The following is a 21,894-nucleotide window of genomic DNA, read 5'->3' as shown; positions in this document are numbered from 1 at the left end:
CAGAAGTGTCTTATCAGTGCGAGGCTGGAAGCTAAAATATGCAATGTATGGTAAAATGGTAATAAAAAATGGTAAATAAATTAAGTATTTTTTCATTATTTTCACGTATTTTCAGCATTTATTGGATAAAAAAAAAGCTCTATTTTATTTAAATAGCTTTTTGCAAAAATCACAATTTGCACGAAATTAAGAGGCCAATTTCATCTCGCAGGGAACCCTTGAAAATCGTTTAAACCTATAATTGGGTTAATGACGCGTTGAAACCGATGAAATTACTATACATTTTTGGATGCTGTAAATTTTCATCTTCGCTCATCTGTTACATTTAGAGGGTAGGAAGTCTAATTATAATTTTTTTATCGTCGACGTGGCTAAATACTGGCAAAATATGATATGAATTCTCCAAGCATTGACGCGAAGAAGAAGAAGAATCATCAACTTTATCATAAAAATAATCATCGTCATCGTTAAAGCCGTCGTGGTGCAGTAACCTCTAATCGAGGAAATTAATTACGTATTTATTTATTTATTAATTTAATGCTTTACTATATCAACAAAATAAATAAGAAATACAAATTTGTTGTAAAGCCGTCCCCTTCTCATAATAAATTATTTTTTTAACAAATACAAATCGACGTCAAATAAGAAGCTTAAAAGTATAAAATAAATTTACTTATCATAAAGAATAGTACTTTGATTATGTAGAAAATAATAATTAAGAAAGATTTTATAACTTTGAAGTCGGTGTCAAGCAAAATTGTCATCAAAATGAAAAATAAAAAAGTTTGTACGATTAATTATAACTATCTTTAAAGGAATAAGTTTATAGAAAAATAAATCGTAATCTAAATAAACAGGATTCAAATGCCAATAAATACCTCTTATATGTAGTACCAGTCTAGGGCAAGGTAAATTCAAATGTGCCTTGATCACGTCTATTGTATGACAAGGACGTGAGTAAGTCATCATATGCATACAATTCTGTATATTCCAATACGAAAATGACGGTATTGTTACTTCCTTTATATAACTTCATGCTGTACCCCATAGCAGTGTAAGCAGAGGCAACCTAGTGTTAAGACACTCCGTTCACCTTCCGCCTAATTCTAGATATTTTGCGTATTGAGTGAAGGAATTCAACGAAAAATGACATAAATGTATTTATTTCTTATAATAAGTTACATATGTCAATATATACGCAAAGGCTATTTAGAAACGTTTGATTGCGTATCCTGCAATATTTCATTAATGGCTTAATTACGTGTGCTGCAAATGCAAATACGTCGTTGTTGCACCAAATCAGGGATATATTTGATATTAGTGTTGACAAATTTCGTTCTCCATTTTCTGCCCACACCTTGATATATTAGTAGCGGAACTCAGCACCGGGTTATGTCTTTCGTGAACAGGGGAATAAATATCTATTATTAGTGTCATTTATTACATTGTAGAGGGGGTTGGCGACCTGAACCCCACACTCGATTTTATTTTCGAATATTTAGCTTGTTCTAAAATAAAAGGATCAAATAAATTTAATTAAATACATTTTTTTTTATTTTTTTTTTATTATTATATGTCGCCTACTATAGCTCTACCTTACATCTAAATTTGTTCATTTACAGTCTTAATTTTTTGATGTTTAAAACATGGTAACTATAATTATTTTTGGTTTAAATATTGACCTCAATGTGAAAATTAAACAATCCTAAATACTATTCAAATTTAAGAAAATATTATTTTTTTTTGAGTTAGAACAATGACAGACTTGAAAAGTGATCCATATCATAAAGTACGAGTATGTAGTACAGAGAGAAATATGATTTAAAGGAATTATAGCCCTAATTCACAGACGACAGCTGTCCTAAGCCTTATGAAGATTAGGAGGTCTTTAGAGATGGATTCAGTGACCTATTTTTTTCGCACAAAAAAAGGAGTCACTCAATTAATTGTCAAAATGTTTTACAGAGATAGACAGAGAAAATGGAAATTTAACCTACGACCACTGTTTTTACTGTCAAATGCTGTGCTGTCCATCCTCCAGCACCAGGTAGAGTAAAAAGACCAGTTTCATAAAGACCTTCCAGGTCTGCTTGAAAATTCATACGTATTAAAGCTATTCACAATAAAAAAATCATTCAATTTTATATATACCTACTTAAAAACTACTTACGTATAATAAAATAATACCACAAATATATTCATACTACTTAAATTAAAATCTTACTTCACTATTAACACATCATCTGAATTCATTTTTTCTATCAAAGATTTGAAAATATCATCTTCAAATTTAATACCATCTCTTCCTTTTCCTTTATAATATGGAAATTCGTTGTGAGTTGGCAAGAAGTATATACCAGGCTTACTAAAATCAGCTGCGGAACCCAAATAATTTTCTGTAGTATTATCGAAACATTTACCCAATCTTGCATTTTGTATTGAATCACACTGAACACCTATAAACTTTTTCGGATGTTCAATCGCTTGCCACCAATAAAAGATGGCTCTAACATGGCTACATACAACTAGACATGGAATATAGGGTATATCGCTTGGTTGAAATTCTCCGCCGTTTGCATAAAAATCCAAATGTCCAAGCCGTTCTGCTATACCAAATCCATCTATATTAGTATGTACGATATCCACTTTATGGGCATCTGATGGATGAAGTCTTTCTTCTGGTGGAAGTGATCTATAACAGGGACCTGCTGGGTCTAGACCAGTTATTCTTGAAGGTTTTTTTCCGGTTGCTGAGTAGAAATATTTAGCAGCGTGTGCTGCTACGTGCGCACCTAAGCTTGCACCAACTAGCTCCAAATTATCCGCTGTGAGGCCCAATTCTGTTAATCGAACTAGAAATTCACCAACCTTTTTTCCTATCACTCTTGTGATACGAACTGATCTGGAAAAGAAAAATGTAATAAGTAGATTCACATATACAAGAATAAAGAAGATAAATATCTTTATTTTACAAAAAAAATCTTGTACATAAGTTACTTAATACATTTGTTGAAGATTTTTCAATTGAAGTGAAACTTCTTTAAATAACTTTATTCCAATAATTTTGTACCTGTTTTTGTAATATAGGAGTAGAAACGTATTCCTAGCCTTCCACGTAAATAATATTTAATATTTTAAGACTTCCTTCATAACTTAGCGTATGTTCTCAGAAAGCGATCACAGTATTACTTAAGACTTAAATTTAAAGCTCTTGGAATTAATATTTGGGAACACGAAGCTTCTCGTATACGCTTATGTATATCAGCATATTATGTTACATGCTTCCTTAGCAACGTATCGTCTTAAAAGTTTGTTTTTTTATATCATATGTTATATTATATAGAATAAAATAAAAAAAAATATGTCTTAACTGATACACTCGTATAATATATCAACTTCACGCTGTATCCCGCAAACAGCAGGGTAGGCAAGGGGAACCTAGTGTTAACTTTCCATTATCCACTTTTCGCCGTGAGTATAATGTAAAATGTAACAAATGTGCGAATATAAAATATGCACTTGTTAGCTAAATATTATTTAGCACAAATACCTTTATGTTAGGTGACACTTAATTCTTTCAATTAGTGAGTTTCAATTTTTGAGCATAAGGCGGTAATCAGAGAAATGTACTGACAGCAACAGATTGTGCATATTTCATATACCTATATATTTTTGTTATGGCAACCCAAACTCTTATTTTACTTAACCACATCACACCACATATTCACCAGTTTCTCCACGACGACATTCCTCATATACTGTACTATGTAAGTTATAACCAATACTAGAACTAAAACTATGAACCAATTACACATCACTATAAAAACCGTAATATAATGCAATAAGCGTAAATAATGCCCAATTTTTTCCACTTTTATGAACAATTCCAAAATATCGAAACCCATTTTGATTGATTGTGAGAGTCTACATAGAGACTGCAGCGCACACGGTACTGACGTGCTCGATATAGCGATATAATTGAGCAATTAACTTTAAATGCATTTTGTTTATTGGGTATATGGAATTTCGATATTATAATGGTGATTTTATATTCTTATACTATTCGGCGGAAAGTGGGGAATATGTTTTAATGGGTAACGGATTGTCTTAACGTTAGGTTCCCAGGTTCCCTTTTCATACTATGTTATGTACGGGACATAGCGTGAAGCTAAAAATGTTAATTGTAGGTTATTTTTGTATAATATAATTTGAGATTTATTTTAATTGTATGTACGAATTCATAAAAGTGCAATACGAGGTGTGTTCAGAATTGAAAAGGAATTTTAGTTTTTTTTTAATTCATTAATAAATAATTAGGTAAAAATTATATTCATCTATATAAATATTGTCGTCCTCAAAATAGACCCCATTAGATATTATGAACTTGTGCCAACGAAGCACTTTTACACTCGATCTTTGGGGATAGCTTTTAACTCTTTCAACGATCCGCTTTTAATATCATCTATGCTTGTGAAACGAAGGCCCTTTAAGGTTCTTTTTATTTTTGGATATTTAGAGCCTCGTGACAGTATAGTTTTAGGCTAAAAATTCACGAACAAGCAACGAAATGGGAGTAGGTGGTTCATACCCGAAAATTAAAAAAAAGAAGTCGTGGCATGAGCCAGCCCATATGCCAACATCATCAGAGACTTCTCTGATTGTGATCATCTCTGGTCGTTCATAACCATTTCTTTATATTTCATTCGTTGATTTCCTGGAGTGTCCTTAATTTATCAGGATAGGGAGAGAAAATTTTGAATAAAGAAGAATAAGATAAAGAGAAAGAGATTTTCTCCACTTTTCACCCGAATTTGATACATTGCGTCTAAAGTAACGAAACTTGACACCGTGTTTCGTTTTACCAGAGCTAGGAAATGTAAATGCCTCGAATAGAATCGAACCCTAATGGTTTCAAAGATATATTTTTCTCAATTTTTTTTATTTTAAATATTACGATCGAAAAATGATATACGATGTAGCACACTTTACGGATATAATATGTAGAACAGTACTAGCATGTCGCATCAATAAAATCCACATGCTAGCCTTACATTTACATTTAAAAACAATTTTAAAAGTTTAACAGTGCTCGATGTATTATATTATGAAACAGGAATTTAGAGGAGAAATATATCACTATTATTGCACTACACAAATAATATTTCTATAGATAAATGAAAATAGTTTATAAATTAGGCCGCCGTAGTTCAGCGGCACAGTTTCCGATTTACGAGGAAGAAGGCAAGGCGCGGCGTTAAGTTCCGCCACCTAACACGCTATTTCTCACAAATTTCTCGAAAGGTGTAGAACGGAATATCTTAACCTCCGGCCTGCTCTAATTTTACGTGCAACTACCTTTCTTTACTTTTAGTTTAATAATTTGACTGTAATATAGGTATATTACGAGGTTCCCACTCGGGGGGAATCTTAAGTCTCTTATATATTCATTATTTCCACTTCTCAACACACAATGCTTCAAAGAATTCGGCGGAAAATGGGAATGGGTGGCATGGGGAACGAAGTTTCTTAATACTAGGTTCCAGGTTCCCTCTACCTTCCCAGCTATGACCGAGATACCCGTGAAACTAATTGCGTCTTAATATTAAATTACCTCTTTATATTCCTATCGCAAGTCGAAAGATGTAGGATAAAAACATATAATATTCCATGGGCTTCCATTAAAATAAAACGTGAGAATTGGAAACCCTATAAAATTGACTTCCTTACTACTTCCCATGGTAATAAAATATTATCTTATTATTAAATTTATACATAAATATCATATTACTGCTTAAATTAGAATTGTAATTGAAATTAAAATAAGTATATTTGCTTAAATTATTACGTGCATCCTGCACCTAGCAGAGTAGGCAGAGCTAACTTTGGATACACTTTCGTTCTCCACTTTCCACTGAATTTCGGAGGCTATGCGTTAAATTATCTCTTTATATTGTATATATTTATGTAGAGTCGAGGAACTCAACGCCGTGCGTTGCCTCGTTACAAGAGCGAAGAAATTAAAATATTAAAATAAGAAAATTTAAGAAAAGATAATTCTTTGCAATATACCTACTCGTATTTTTTATTTACAATTATTATTAGGTCGGAATCGAATCAGCTGTCACCTGACGGCACCACCATAGCATTTACTTAAAATTCTATACATTTAAATTTAAAACTTGTTTTTTCTATAAAACAACATATTTAAGAAAACGTGTTTAGGTGTTATATCACCGTATAAAGTAAGCTAAGGTCGCTTATAGTTAGTACTTTAATAGTCTTTAGAAGGATATTAAATAAATGTACGATTCGTAAGTTTATTAATACTTAAAATAAAATTAATATTTTAATTATTTTGCTACTGTCGCATTAGTCGTGGGATCGATTCCCACTCGAGGTAATGAACTATTTTTATTTTCTTACTTTACTTTCGAATTTATAATATAAGTATGGATTCTTGAAGCAAATTTGAGTTGTAAGAGAGGTAAGGGGAGATCCTTCGAAGGGTAAACATGAAAAGGTCGATGACAGTGGACAAGGAGAACGAGGAATGCGGAGAGCGCAGCGTTTGGTGCTCCGTTCTTTCTGGCTTCCTAGGGATAAAATGTGAAGCTAACAAAAAACAAGTGAATCTTTTTTAAGATCTAGTGATACAACACTCCGTTCCTTATTTTTAGTATTTTCTATCAGGCATATAGCGTTGTAAATGACATGACTTAATCTAGTGTTAAGGCCGTTTCTCACGCACCACCACCACAAAACTTTCGAGATCATAGATTCTTAATCAGAGAAAGGAAATAAATAAATATTTCCTCAAGTGGGAATCGAATCTGCAACCATCACTTTTGACGTCCCCTGCTGTGCCGCTCATGGCCTTAACGTACGACGAGTTAAATAAATTTAAAACTACTTACTTCGGATATATATAACTGAGAAATGGGAATGTTTCCGTTATAAACACATTATAGCCTCGTTTCGAATATGCAGTGCCTATAGCTTGACTTTGAGGCCACACAGAACTATCTAAAAATCCAACTGCGTACAGAACTGTCTTTTTGTTCTTAAAATCTGAAAGAAAAACATAATTATGTTTTATAAGAAATATTTTTTTATAACTGATACGGCTTCAAATATGCACATTCATAATGTTACAGGCGGCGAATATTAAACAATTAAATAATCTTATAATCGGATAACATGATATCCAGCACACAGCAAGACTGGCAGAGAGAACCTAGTGCTAGAACACTTCGTTTCACATTTTCCGCCGAATTCTGGAGGCACTGTGTGTTGAGTTGCGGACCCCAACGCCGGGCTTTGCGTGGACACCAGAGCGAAGAAATGAAAATATTAAATAGGTATTTCATTTCTTCAAGTGGGAATCGAACTCAAAACCTCTCATGTTTACAGTCACACTTTGTGCCCCTGCGCCACGACTGGCCTTAGCAAAACATATGTTATTATGAATTAACATAAACGACTTAATAATAGTATTGACTTTGTGGCCTTATTCAATTAAATTCAGTTACATAATGCAATGCTTTATTTATAAACAAGGGCGCCGCTCGCGGCTTCGCCCGCTTGAACTACATCATTATTTATTGACTAATCTGCATTTTTTATTTTCTGATAAAAATAAGAATTTAAAAACAATGTCTTTATCGATATCGCCAAGTGAACTTTCAGCCAATTCAATAAAACAGTTTTTTTTTTATTTAAATAAAATAAACAATAAATGTTAAGGGAAGCTTGCCAATATACAATAGTCAAAACTGTAATTAAATCAGTTATGCCGCTTTTCAGAGTAGCGTAAATAGCAGGGTGGGTAGAGGGAACCTTAGAACGTAGTGTTAAAACACCCCGTTCCCCATGAAGACATTTCCGTTCCCCAATTAAGACACTTTCGTTCCTCACACTCCACCGAATTCCTAAAACATTCTATTTAATTATCGACATATTTACCAATACTTTTATCCTTCCCTATGTTTTTATGAGCGGATAGAATAGGAAAGTCCTTTCTCACAATCTGTCCGGCGGCAGTCATCTTATGTACAGTAATCTGAAGCATCTTCATCATGACTGGGGTTATCGTAGCATTTTTTGTTACTCCTGGACCTGAAAATAAAAGTAATAAAATAGCTTTAAAAAGAACAGCTTCTCGCTTTTTCACGCAAAGCAGGATAGGCAGAGGCCTAGTGTTAAAACACTGAAGGATTGAGTGGTGGTGGAACTATTACTAAAGCGAGTAAATCAGAATCATTCAGTAATTCAGTGGGAATCGCACCTACAACCGTTGCGTTTACAATCAAACGCCGTGCCTATACGCCGTGATATGTAAAACACGCCTATAATTTCAACTTTTTGATATGGCAGGTATATAATTTATTATTATTATCTCCATCTTTGTAAAGCAGTGGATTCTAGTTCACCTTTACCAAGATCGATTACTATATATATATATAGGTAAATGAAAATATTATTCTTTGTATCTTCGTGGTAGGTTAGGTTAGGACATCCATCCAAATATTTACGAATTTTCGTTCAAATTCTCTAAATTGTCTAAATTCTTAAATGATCTATATTTTCAAACATTCAACTACTTAAGCCACTTAACACACAATGTCTCGAAAATTGCAAAGAGTGGGGATCAAAATAACTTAACACTGAGTTTACTCTCCCGCTTTGCGGGATAGAGCGTGAAGTCAACTTACTTACATTCAGGTATAAGTCCAGAAGGATATCCTATTTCAGGTCGCGGCTCAAAGCTACTGATGCAAGCGGGTCCGAGTAGCACCAGTAGTATAGGGATGAGCGTTGTATGCTTTAGAAAAGGCATTTTTCCTGTAAAAAGAAAATAAAAGTATTGATAGTTAGAAAATATCTAAAATATCCCGCACAGCAGGCAGAGAGAACCTAGTGTTAAGACACTCCCTACCCCCGTTTCCGCCGAATTATGTAGGCCTTGTGTGTTGAGTGGCGAAACTCAATGCCGCGCTTTGCCTCCACACCAGAGCTAAGAAATGAAAAAAAATTAAATAAATATGTCATGTCCTCGATTGGGGATCGAACCCACAACCAGTGGGTTTTACAGTCACTGACTGACCTCAACCTGTACCAAATTTAAATCAAAAAGTTTCATCTAAATAATACTTTTGGTTACAGAGAAATTTGTGGACAAACATACATACATTAACAAAATACATGTGAATGCCTAACAGAAAAGCAAATCTCAATTAAAACTTAAATCCAATAATATCACACACATACATATGAAACAGTTAACTTCCAGTTCTTTAAGTCGGTTAAAAATGTTTTTCTTCATTATAAAATGATTGTCAGTTTATAAATACCTTAACTGCGAATTATATGAGCCGTATTCCTTTTATTTTTTTTATACTCAAATATATTAAACTCGACGTCGTAAGAATATGTTCACATTTAAAAGAATATAAAAAGATATGTATTACATGTATAATATAATAAAATGTGCAATTTAAAAAACATATAATTTACATATAATTTTATTGTAATATCTGATATTACTTGAGTATGGTTTTTTTGGGTTCACGCTGTATCCCGCATTTAGCAGGGTTAATGTAAGGAACCTGAGAACACAGTGATAATACATTTACGGATATAGATTTTAAAACAAGGATGTGACTGGAACACTAAAGTAATTAATATTAGTAAACAAATAATTTTATAGTTCAAACGGGCGAAGCCGCGAAAGCGTCGCTAGTAAGGATGGAGTTGAAATTTGACATTCAGATTTTATAAGAGGCGGACTCGAAGGACTCATAAAACTTTTACCCTTAAGGACCCTTAAGAGGTCGGATATTGAGGTTAAGATTTTGTTTGAAAACCTATTTTAGAGAAAGTCAAGCTTTACTTAAGGAAAACTAGACCATAAAATATCGTATAAATAAAAAATTGTTCCCATTGACGTATCCTCGAGGTCGCCGTCGCGAAGAGGCACAAACGTGCGTCAGTAAACGTACGGTTTACTGACCTACGGTTGCGGGTTCAATTCCTACTAGTGGGAATGAAATATTTAATATATATTCGTTTGCTCTCCTCACTCATTATTAATTTAGATGCTAAAAATATTTAAATGAGATATTACTTACAATTACTAAAAAAACAGAGTAGAATCTCTTACACAAACGTCTCTTCCCAAAGACAGATTCACACTAAACTAGATGAAATAGTTTATCCATTTGCCGTTAAAAATACCACAAGAAGAAAAAAAAATGAAAACCTATGACATTAAACACCAACTTTACTCGTATCCTTGAAAAATAAAAAAATACCCTTGAATGCCAATATTAAGCATATGTAAATGAAAATAAAAATAAAATAAGTAAGATCCTTGTCGGTATGTGTACATGTATTTTTAGCATTTATTCTTCAACTCCATACCAGTTGAGCAACTGTGTTCATGGCAGTGCGAGTGTAGGTTCGATTTCTCCAATTATATGGAGTTAAATTCAGCTAATTAAATCAAATAGATGAAGTGGATGAAGGACAGCGGAATGTTATAACACTGGGTCCTATCTGCCTAGTATACCTACATATTATATAAGGCAGGCTTTACAGCTATAATAAATTAATACTAAAGCTTTTTCATTTATTGATTATATTACAGCGGTCGTGACGCAGCGACCTGTTATGGGTTTGATACCCAATTAGGAAATGAATCAAAATTTTAATCAACGCCAACGCCTTGAAAATCAGCCTCTAAATTCTGCCTTCTGCCTCACGATAAATGCTAAGTACAATGTGAATATACAAAAATAATTCAAATGGAATTTGAACCCATCACCATATCGCAACTTAACAGAGTCATTATTTTTGTTGTCACATTTTTTCTTTCGTGATTATTCTATGACAAGATTGACAGGTAGAAAAAAGCCAATAATAGTATTTACACAGACAATAACTAATAAGTATAATGTAGAATTAATTAGGAAATGACACAAAAAATAATAACTTCTTATTATTGTTCAATGCTTTATTAATAACAGACTAGTGTTCAGCGCCTAGGTTTGCCTGCGTGATTCAATGTATCGTTTTTTTTTGTAGCTTCAGGTCTCCCTTATATAGCAGGAGAGCAGAGGGAACCTGGGAACCTAGTGTTAAGACACTCAGCTCTCATTAAAACATTTCCGCAGAATTCTCGAGGCGTTGCATGTTGAGTGGTGGAACTCAACGCCGCGGCATGTCTACCGCAGCGGCGAAATCAATTTAGGTTGAATATTTTTTCCTAAATGGGTATCAATTACAGTCGCTGTCCCATAGCATAGTTACTAGTTAAAACATCTTAGTATGTTCCTTAACTGATTATACCTCTAGAATGTTGATTATTGGTTGCCTTTTATAGTATATTTATAGCATTTATTAATATAAATCGATTTTATTTTATTTTACTCATAAAAATCGTGATTTATACAGTACGTGAACAAGCATATATGTAATTAACAGTGTTGAGTGTGCATTACTTACAATTTTATAGCTGCAGGTGTAGAATTATTAAAATAGGCAAAATATAATAAGTAACTCGTCTTGGCGCAGTGGTGCAATATTTGACAGTAAACGTGACAGTTCTGGGTTCGATTCCTAGGCAGCATAAAAAAATATTTCTCCGCACTGGTAAGCAAGATAAAGAGCGGCGTTGAATTTCCTAAATTGAGTAGAAAGTGGGTAATGGAGTGTCTTAACACTAGGTTCCCTCTGCCTACCCTTTTATAAGCGTGTAACTCAAAAATAAATAAGTATACATATATTAAAAATATAAAAAAAAAATACTGCACGTACAAAGAACACCTTGTGTTACAAAAAATATTTTAAATGTTAAATGTAAAACCCGGAAGTTTTCATATTTTTTTGTATTAAATGAAGGCCTGTTTCGCGATCGACTGATAAGTTTTTTTTAATTTCCTGGTACCTTTACACTTCATATGTTTATTTAAAGAAATCGCCCTTTTCACTATTATTATAAAAAATTAAATGCAAAAATTTTTTTTTATTTAAAAAAAAAGTTTCATTTAACCGCTCTAAAATGAAGAAAATAAATTTTCCTTTTTCAATTTTAACAATAAACTCATTATACACAATTTATATGATCATAAATTATAATCTTAGCAGTTTTACATAATTAAATTAGTACTAGTTTATTTATACAAGTTAATCACGCGACAAGTTTTTATAAATATATACTTAATAACCACATAAAAAATTACAGAAAATAGAAAATGTATGAAAATTTACAAAACCATCACCGTAGGCTATATCACCGTAGGATATACATCATTCTCCTTCTCTCTTCTCTCTTTATTCTAAGTACCTACAAGAATCTATTATACCGATGTACAGTAAAGTAAATAATTTCAATCTAGATGAAATGATAATTTTTTACTTACCTTACCATTATTTATAAAAAAATTAATCAGCTTCACGCTGTATCCCGCACACAGCAGGGAAGACAGAGGGAACCTAGTGTTAAGACAACACTCCTCACTTTCTGCCGAATTCTGAAGACATTGCGTGTTGAGTGGCAGAACTCAACGCCGCGCTTTGCCTCGACACCAGAGCGAACAAATGGAAATATAAACGTAAATAAATATTTCACTTCCTCGAGTGTGGACCGAACCCACAAACGTCGCGTACACATCCTTGTGCTGCTGCGCCACGAAGGCCTATTACCAATAATTTGGTTTAAAATTTCTTATAAATATTTACCTCGCTCGGTAATGAACTCACGGCCTTTAGCAAGGCTACACGTCAAACTGCCTTTTGACGATTCTATATACTGATTATTTTTTTAATCGGAAATATAAAATCGAGACAAAAGATAATATCTTCAATAATAATCCATGATTGGTTGGTAATTGTTCAATTATTTCAAAAGCTAGGTCGCTTTATTACTTATTGATTACGATTTTTCCTTCCCAACTATTGCATATTTATATACAGTACCTACATTGAAAATAGAGTATAATGATAAGTTTCATAAAAATAGAATTCATAAGTCATCTAGACATTTGAGGCCAGTCGTTTTGTTGTTGTTCGATTCCCACTTGAGGAAATAAAATATTTAATATTTCTATTTTTCTGGTGTCGAGGCAAAGCGTGCCGTTGAGTTCCCCCATTCAGCACGCAATGCCGCCAGAATTTGGCAGAAAAAAGGGGAACAGAGTGTCTTAACACTAGCTTTCCTCTGTCTACCCTGCTGTGTGTGTGTATAACTATCGATCAAGCATTTGATGGAAACAATTTAACATATTTTTATTTCCCAGCTAAGACGTAATATCTCTAATTCGGGTGCATAGCGTTAGGCGGAGTAACTAGGCACTAGGCTTTCTTTATCTACTTTGCAATATGGGAAAATTTAAAAAATATTCAAGCACTTAATGGAGGCCGTTATGGCGCAGTGCATAAATTATATTTAATCTATTTGAAGATTGTACACAATATCTGATTAACTGAAACTACGGAACGGTGAGAAATGATTCTCTTCCTGGCGCAGGGATACAGACGTATGACTGGAAACTCGAGGGTTGTGGGTTCGATTTCCACTAGAAAAAAATCTCCATGTCCTTGTATTTCTATGGAAAAAAAAATCCAGATTCACGCCTTATACACGCTCGCGTATAGCTTCGTAGGCGGAGGGAATCTATTGTTAAGACACTCCGTTACGTCGCGTGTTGAGTGGCGGAATTTAACACCTAGATTGGTCATCGTACCAGAGGAAGAAAATGAAAATAATTCATTCCCCCGAGTGGGGGTATCAAACTCCCAACCATCGCGTTAAAGCCGGTTGCTGCCGACAGTTTCGAATGAAACTAAAATTATCATTTGTAACTACTATATAATTTCTTTATTCTTTCTGTAATTATGAATTAATTTGCCTTATTTACTGCATTATACATTATTATCTAGGAATACCAGAAATATGAATTTAAAATTCTATAATGAATGGTTTGTTTTTATTCAATATACGTGTTGTGTGGCTGTCATGCAGGGATTCCAGCGTGCGACTGTAAACACGACCGTTGTCAGTTCGATTCCCACTTGGTAGAATGAAATATTTATTTTATTTCTTACGCCCTTGCTCTGGTTGAGTTCCGCAATTCTGGAGGCACTCCAAAATTCGACGGAAAGTGGGGAGCGTAGTGTTTTAACACTAGACTCTCTCTGCTTACCTTGCTACATGAGGGACACAGCGTGAAGCTGATAAAAAATGTAATACCTATTTAGTAGTTCTTGTATTTATAATTTAAATATTTATAACACTCATATATTTTACTTTACAATATTGTAATTACAATTTAATAACATGCAATAATAATGTTAACTAGTACTTGACAGGTACATAAATAGGTGGGTATATAGAAAAAGTAATCATCATTTGCATATCATTAAATATCAATATTCCATTGAGATGATTGTAGCGCAGCGGTACAGCAGCTGACTGTAAACACGATGGCTTTGGGTTCGATTCCCACTCGGAGGAATGTATTATTTTCATTTTCTCACTCTGGCAACAAAACAAAAGGCGGCGTTGAGTTTCGCCAATCGACACGAAAACTCGTAATAGTAGTATTTAGTGGTGGTAATTAATATCGAGAAAATATGGCAGACCGTTGGGAAAGGTGTGTTACCATTAGTTTATGTACGCACGCTGTATCCCGCATAAAGCACGCTGTATCCCGCATAAAGGAGGGTAGGGAAAGGAAACCTGGGAACATAATGACAGACATTATCTCGTTATGAGAGAGGAATTGGAAAGATTAAATATTTCATTCCCTCGAGTTGGGATCGAACCCACGACCTGTAGCGTTTACCGTCGCTCGGTGCCCCTCCGCCACGACTTGTCCTAATTATTTTTTTTACGCTTGTATGGTTTTTTTAATATCAAACCATTTCTTAATTTGTACATTTTTAATACTCTATTTAAATATAAAATTTTAATATACTACCTTGCAATGTTATTTTATGTGTAATTTACTTTTGTTTTTAATATTTCTTTTACATATAAAAATAGCATAAAATATTATAATTTCAATACCATCGTGGCATAACGGCACTGCGTTTGACAGTTAGCGCGACGTTCGTGGGTTCGATAGCAACTTGGGGAAATAAATTATTTTAATTTCTTAGCTCAGGTATATCAACAACGAACCACGGCGTTATGTTCCGCAACTCTGAACGAAAATTCTCGAAAATTAGGCGGAAAGTAGGGAACGAAGTGTCGTTAAGACAAAGTTACACTTAGAGCTTTTACTCAAGGCTTCTCACCTCGAAACCATTAAGGTGACGTTATATAGCCTATATAGCCTTACTCGATAAATGGACTATCCAAAACCCAAAATCGTTAATGTGTACAATTAGTTCCTGAGATGTTCCTTGTCAACCAAATAAACTATTTTTTTATTATAGATACATTCATTAAACACTCATAAAAACTTTTATTATATAATAACACCTAAATACATACATAATATATATACATAAACATCAGGAATATATAAAAAAAATGTTTATTTAACCGGTTTGTCAGCATTTATATCGATTCGCCATTGACCTACATTTATTTTAAAATACAAGTATCTTTTAGCATTATATGAGCAATCGCTTACTATTGCCTAAAGGTCGTGATTGAGTCGATTTGTTTTTGGGGTTCCGTACCTCGAAAGGAAAAAACAGAACCCTTATAGGCTCACTTTGCTGTCTGCCCTACCGTTTGTTAGCACTATTTATTTCGAGATTGCGTGAAGGATCAAGCTGAAATCAATATAAAATATTTAGATCTACGGTACCCTAAATGAAAAAAAGCTTATTATGTCAATCAAAAGTACAAGCATTTAATAAAATATGAGTATGTATACAATCGACACGAGTAAACAAAACTTATAGGATACTTCCCTTGGATCTACAGTTATGAAATTTGGCACATAATTAGGATAGACATAAAGGAAATGTAAATTTATTGCGATTTATTAGAACGAAGTATATCTATAAAAATACTTTTTTAGATAAACGAAGGGTAAACTGACGCAACCTGGAAACCTAGTTTCAAGACACTCCATTCCCATTAAAACACTACCGTTCACACCTTCCCGCTGAATTCTTGAGGCACAACGTGTTGAGTGGCGGAACTCAACGCCGCACTTTACCTCTCTACCAGAGCGAGGAAATGAAAATATTATATATTTCATTCCTTCGAGATTGAATTGAACCTACAACCATCGTGTCTACAGGTGTTCCATGAGCCTCTACGCCACGGTGGCCTCAAAATAATTGTATTTAATAATTATTAACCACGTTGCATTTTTGTGTCATGCTATGAACGAAACGGCCTTAATTAAATAGGCATGGCAATTGGCAGTAGATTTACTTGAATCTAGTACGAGTATGTACTTACTTCTGTGCGTGTCAAGTATTCAAGTTAAAGTTTATAACATCCTAGCCTAGCCTTGAATTTAACAACTCTATATTAAATTTTTAATTTTCAATTAGTTCCGAGTGAATAATGAAGTTTGGTCTAAAAAGTTACTTTAGAAAAGAAAACTTAAAATTAATTGCATTTTAATATACATTGGAAAGTTTCTGAAAAAAAAAAAACTATAGCTGCGTTATATGTATGTGCCAGGGAGAGGTAATGATAATATTTCTAATATTATTATTCCCACTATTGAGAATCGAACCCTTAATTATAGTGTTTACAGTCAGACAACCCACGAAAATAAAACTCTAAAATAAAACTTACATTTACTAGGTTAAAAATTACCTATGTTGATCTTGATTTTTTTTTCTATCGTATATTCGGTTATCCAAATATGTATGTGGTAGAGAAAAACATTAAGGCCAGAGCGTGATTCAACAACAAGCGTGCGATTGACAAGGTTATGGGTTTGATTCCTACTCGAGGCTTGATTTCTACTCGATTTAATATTTTCATTTCTCTCTGGTAACGAAGCTGAGCGCGGCGCTTCGCTTATCCTGGTATGTAAAAAAAACCGGTTAAGTGCGAGTCGGAATCGACAACCGTGGTTTCCGTACGACTTTCAAGGTTGTGAGTCAACGGGAAGTGTAAGAAAGTCAACAGCGTCGTCAAAAGTTTATAAGCTTACAAACTTGTGTTTTCTTGTAAGCGCTCAATTTGTACGAAATGAATTAGAATTATAAGTGTGTAATTATTTATTTTCTATGAAATATCTATAAATCAAATATCAATATTCAGTTTTTTTTTTATTTTATTTGTATTATCAGTTCTCACTTATTGCCGAATATCATAATAGTAACTCCACGGAAAGTACCGTAGGTTCACGCATTTCCCTCAAAGTCACTCCGTTTTCCATTTTCGAGACATCGCATATTGAGTGGCGGAACTCTGTCTGATGTCTTGTTACAATAACGAGGAAATGAAAATAGTTTATTCCCCGAGTGGGAATCGAACCCATAACAATCGCTATAGTCAGGCACAGGACTTTATTTTCAAATTAATATAGGGAATATTATGGGGTGCTAAATATAAAGATTATATTATCAAGAATAAATAAAAAAAATAAAACGATCACATCCGGTCAGTCACAACGTCACAATGCCAATGCGGAATTGTAAGCATCTTAATACATACTTAGCTGTATAAGGGGCACGAGAGTGCGACTGTAAAGGCGACAGGTTGTAGATTCGATTCCCACTCGCGGATATATAAAAAAAATATTTCTTTATTATTTAATATCTTCATGTCATCACTCTAGTAACGAGGCAAAGCGCGAAGTTAAATTCCACCACTCAACACACAATGCTCCGGAAAATAGAGAACGCAAGTGCCTTAATTTAGCTTAATAAAAGGTTTTTTAGGCTATAACCATGGGTCCATTCTTCGTGAAATGTAAATAATTAAGAATTGTATATGATTTATGACATTCTAAATGCTCGATGTAATTTTGGCCGCAAGTATAGGGGTCTATAACCATCCTCGATAAATGAATTATCGAAAACAAGGTTTTTTCGTCGTCGTGGCGCAGCATCACAGGGTGTGACTGTAACGCCACGGCTGTGGACTCGATCCCTATTCGAGAAAGTGCAATATTTATTTACGTTTATATTTCCATTTCTTCGCTCTGGTATCGAGGCAAAGCGCGGCGTTGAATTCTGCCACACAACACATAATGCCTCCAGAATTCGGCAGAAAGTGGGGGACGGAGTGTGTTAACACTAGGTTCCCTTTGCCTACCCTGCTGTGTACAGGATGCGCGTGAAGCTGATTTGACTGTTTTTTTTAAATGTTTTTTTTTTAAATTCGAACCACTAGTACCTACCCGAGATTAGAGCGTCCAATCAAAAAAACTCTTTAGATTTATAGTATTAGTGTAGAAGTATGGATTTAACATTGATAGCAAATATATATCAATAAAAAACCATGTAATACTAACCTTCATACCACAGTTATAATAAGCCTAAGTAACACCATATATACGTTAATTGGGTGGAGCCCTTGGAATTTCTCGAAGCTTCAAATCTTGCAATATTTATTTATTTTAACCGTCATCCTCATATATGCCCCCAGGGGGACTCTCAAGCTTTTTACGTAGCCGACCTCAGTTAACCTTCGAGAACCTCTTGTATTCTCGAAGGTCAACTGAGGTCTTCCCCTGCCACTTCTTTATCGATATAAATAAAATATTAAAATATTAATTACGCTCATTTTTTAAAGTCTGTTTTGAGATATGTTATTCTAACATAAGAAATATTCTGTGATTGGATCGGAACTTGATTTTCTCTCTCTCTCTCTCGTTGTTTCTCGTATAAGAATATTTTAACAGACTGAGATTGGACCGAGAACGAATCGTGACAGGCACTATAGTGTGAAACTGGCCTAATTCTTCCTTTGTGAGAGGATTTCTGGCAAAATAAACTGAGACAACCTAACTTTCGATGATGCTAAAATTTTCTTTTTCTTTTTCAAGCTACTTAATAAATAACACCAGCTTATGATGTACTAAAGACTGTGTTATAGAATATTCTCGGAATCCTAAATTGTTCTCCTACTCTCGTATTAACCACGATAAATTAAGAAGCTTACACCCGTGTTTCTAAGTTTTTATAATAATTTTACTATACAGTAATGGCAAGCGTAAGTTCTACATAATGCTTTTTATACCGTGTTTTTTTTTTAATATATGTTACTATTATTTTTATAAATATAAAATACATAATATATTATGAAATTTAAATATTTACTTACAGGGTTATCGCTGAAACAATAGTCCATTCACTGTTTAATTTAATATATTCTTTCAGTTAATATGTTCTTTCTTAAACAGTCACATTCTTCCAAAAAATGTAAACATTATAAAAAAATATATTTATTAAAAACACAAAAAAACATATTCATATGTTTTTAATTAAATTTATTATCAATTTAATTTAGTTTTCTTAAATATTTTTATTTGGCGTTTATTTAATCTGTGACATATAGACGCGCGTTGCGACAGCGCGGGAAACGGTGTAATACTGCAAGTTTAAGGACAAGGATGCGATATACTGAGGTCACCGTGCCTGTATTGCTTTTTAAATAGGTAGCCATTATAAAATTCCACAATTTTGCTCGAACCTTACCATGATACATTTTCATGATTTATATTATGTTTATTTTAATGATTTAAATTATATAACAATAGCTTAAAACATTTAATTAAAACATGCTTTAGTAATAAAAAAAAATTATGGTAAGTTATTGAAAACACATTTCAATTGACTTTGTATGATTGTTAAGGAAAGCTCGAGCACTTTTCCTTTTTTTTTTGCTAACTAGTGACCCGCCCGTTATTTGCACCCTTAGGGGATGAATTCTAAAAAAATACGAAACACATGTTCAATGAATCATTTTTAAGAGAATTTAAAATTTTATAAAAATCGGTACCGATTTTCGATCCTTACAAATTTTCATCCATTTAAGGTTAAAATTTTTCATTTTTCTGTCGATATTTAACATTTCTACGCACGGTTACGGCTGTGCGTGCGTCTTACCTTACTTATATCTAAATAAGATAAAATAATTATAATTATTTATAAATATTATAAAAATATTTATTCTCGAGCACAAGGGTATGTCTGTAAACCTTCGCTCTGGTGATGAGGTAAAAGTGCGGCGTTGAGTTTTGCCACTCAACACGATATGTCTCTAGAATTTGGTGGAAAGTGAGGAACGGGAGTATCTTAGTGGGAATGGAGTGACTTCACACTAAAGGACACACTAGAAACTAGGTTACCTCTGTTTACTCTGCTATCGTATATAGCAGGGTAAAGCAGTATACAACGTGAACTTAATTTTTTTTTGTATATTTACGACTGTAAGTAATGTTATTTAATTGTTAGAATTATTAATAATATAAAAATATATATTAAAAATAATTATGTAAATTTAATATGTGTTAAATAAACTTGACAGTGTAATTACGTAGTGACTCGAAGAGTATTTTAATATAACATATATTTTTTTTATATTTCCTTGCGTTTTATTATTTTAATATAAAAAAATATTTATTTCTGTAATTAATTCAACTTTGTAAGTTTGCTACGTAAGTATCTTTAAAATGTGTATATTTCGCGATAAATATGATTTTAGTGTTACTTTATAGAAGTCAATATAAAAGAAAAAAGCAGGGCAAAATAAAATAAGCCAGATATAAAAATATTTTATAACCAAAACACTTATTTTCAACATGGAAAAAAATATCGCATATTAAAATCGATTTTCTACGGCAATGATTTACGATTGTATTAATTTCATTTCTCTGCTTTGGTAAAGACAATATGCGGCGTTGAGCTCCGCTTGTGTCTTAACACGATATACGGTCTACTGTCTACTGTGTAACTAAGCTATTAAGAGCTGGTCAAGAGCAAGTCGCACTCGCCCTCTGAGTGGTTCGGTATCAATTTTATGACTGTAAACTAACGGCAAGTACAACTTATACAAGTTGATGAACTTTAGTTTGGCGGCGTAATTACTCATTTCTTATGAAATTAAATTAAAATATAGGTTTGTAATTTTTTTATTGTAAGTTGTCAGTTCCTGCCTAATTTAGGGAAGTTTAGATTGCCATGTAATTTTTTTTTGAGCTCCAACAGACTTCAGATATTTGATATTAATTTCAGTTTGATTCATCCACATAACGTTGGGGAAAAAAGGGTCTGGACAGATAGTGGACAGACACACAAACAGATGGATAACAAAGTGATCTTATAGGGGATTTTTCTTTCAAGGAACGGAACCCTAAAAATAAATTAAATTTATAACGTAATACCTGTGTGATCAATGTGCCGTAATATTGTATAATGAACACAAAATGATTAGAACCCATGACCCACTTAAACGTTAGTTAAGAGACAAAGAATTTGAATAAAACATTATAAACAGTTCAATGTCATAAGATTATATTATTATTATGTATTGGAACTAAATTGACCTATGTGGCTTAGTGGTAGAGATAATGTCATTTTTGTACACAATAGAGGTGGGTTCAAAACAAACTGATAAGAATTTAAGCCTGCTACCTCTTTCTAAATTACGAAATTCAAATTGTTTTGGATAGTCCATTTATTATGGGCATATTTGTCACCTTTCAATTGGTTTTGATGTACTCCACTAGAAAATCAGCTAGAAAAACATAAAATTTCATCATTCCGGTTTCCGTAGGTGTTTCGGAAATTAAGCCTAAGCATAGGGTAAGTAGAATAGAACCTAGTTCCGGATCACTCCACTTTCCGCTTAATTTTCGAGACATTTCTTATTGAGTTGTGGAAGTTACCACCGTGCTTTGTTTTCTTAATAGACCGCAGAAATTAAAATAATTCATTCCTCTAGCAGGAATCGAATCCACAATC

The 21,894-nt window shown here is 33.3% G+C and overlaps 1 protein-coding gene across 1 annotated transcript; it reads right to left on the bottom strand.

The window, feature by feature from the left end:
* Positions 1 to 2,183: 2,183 nt before the first annotated feature.
* Positions 2,184 to 19,538, bottom strand: LOC146533603 (phospholipase A1-like). The gene is made up of 5 exons (XM_085194643.1): positions 19,253 to 19,538; positions 8,716 to 8,841; positions 7,963 to 8,115; positions 6,915 to 7,068; positions 2,184 to 2,902 (listed from the first exon to the last, which is right to left on the bottom strand). Exons 2-5 carry the CDS (start codon positions 8,834 to 8,836, stop codon positions 2,221 to 2,223), a joined length of 1,110 nt encoding a protein of 369 aa, XP_085050769.1. The 5' UTR covers positions 8,837 to 8,841; positions 19,253 to 19,538; the 3' UTR covers positions 2,184 to 2,220.
* Between the last annotated feature and the right edge of the window lie 2,356 nt (positions 19,539 to 21,894).

The sequence above is a fragment of the Heliconius melpomene genome, chromosome 12 (assembly GCF_056956725.1).
Source record: "Heliconius melpomene rosina isolate 202511_hmr_F chromosome 12, ASM5695672v1, whole genome shotgun sequence".
NCBI lineage: Eukaryota > Metazoa > Arthropoda > Insecta > Lepidoptera > Nymphalidae > Heliconius > Heliconius melpomene.
Note: the sequence above shows the minus strand (reverse complement) of the source record. Positions and strands in the feature narration are given on the sequence as shown.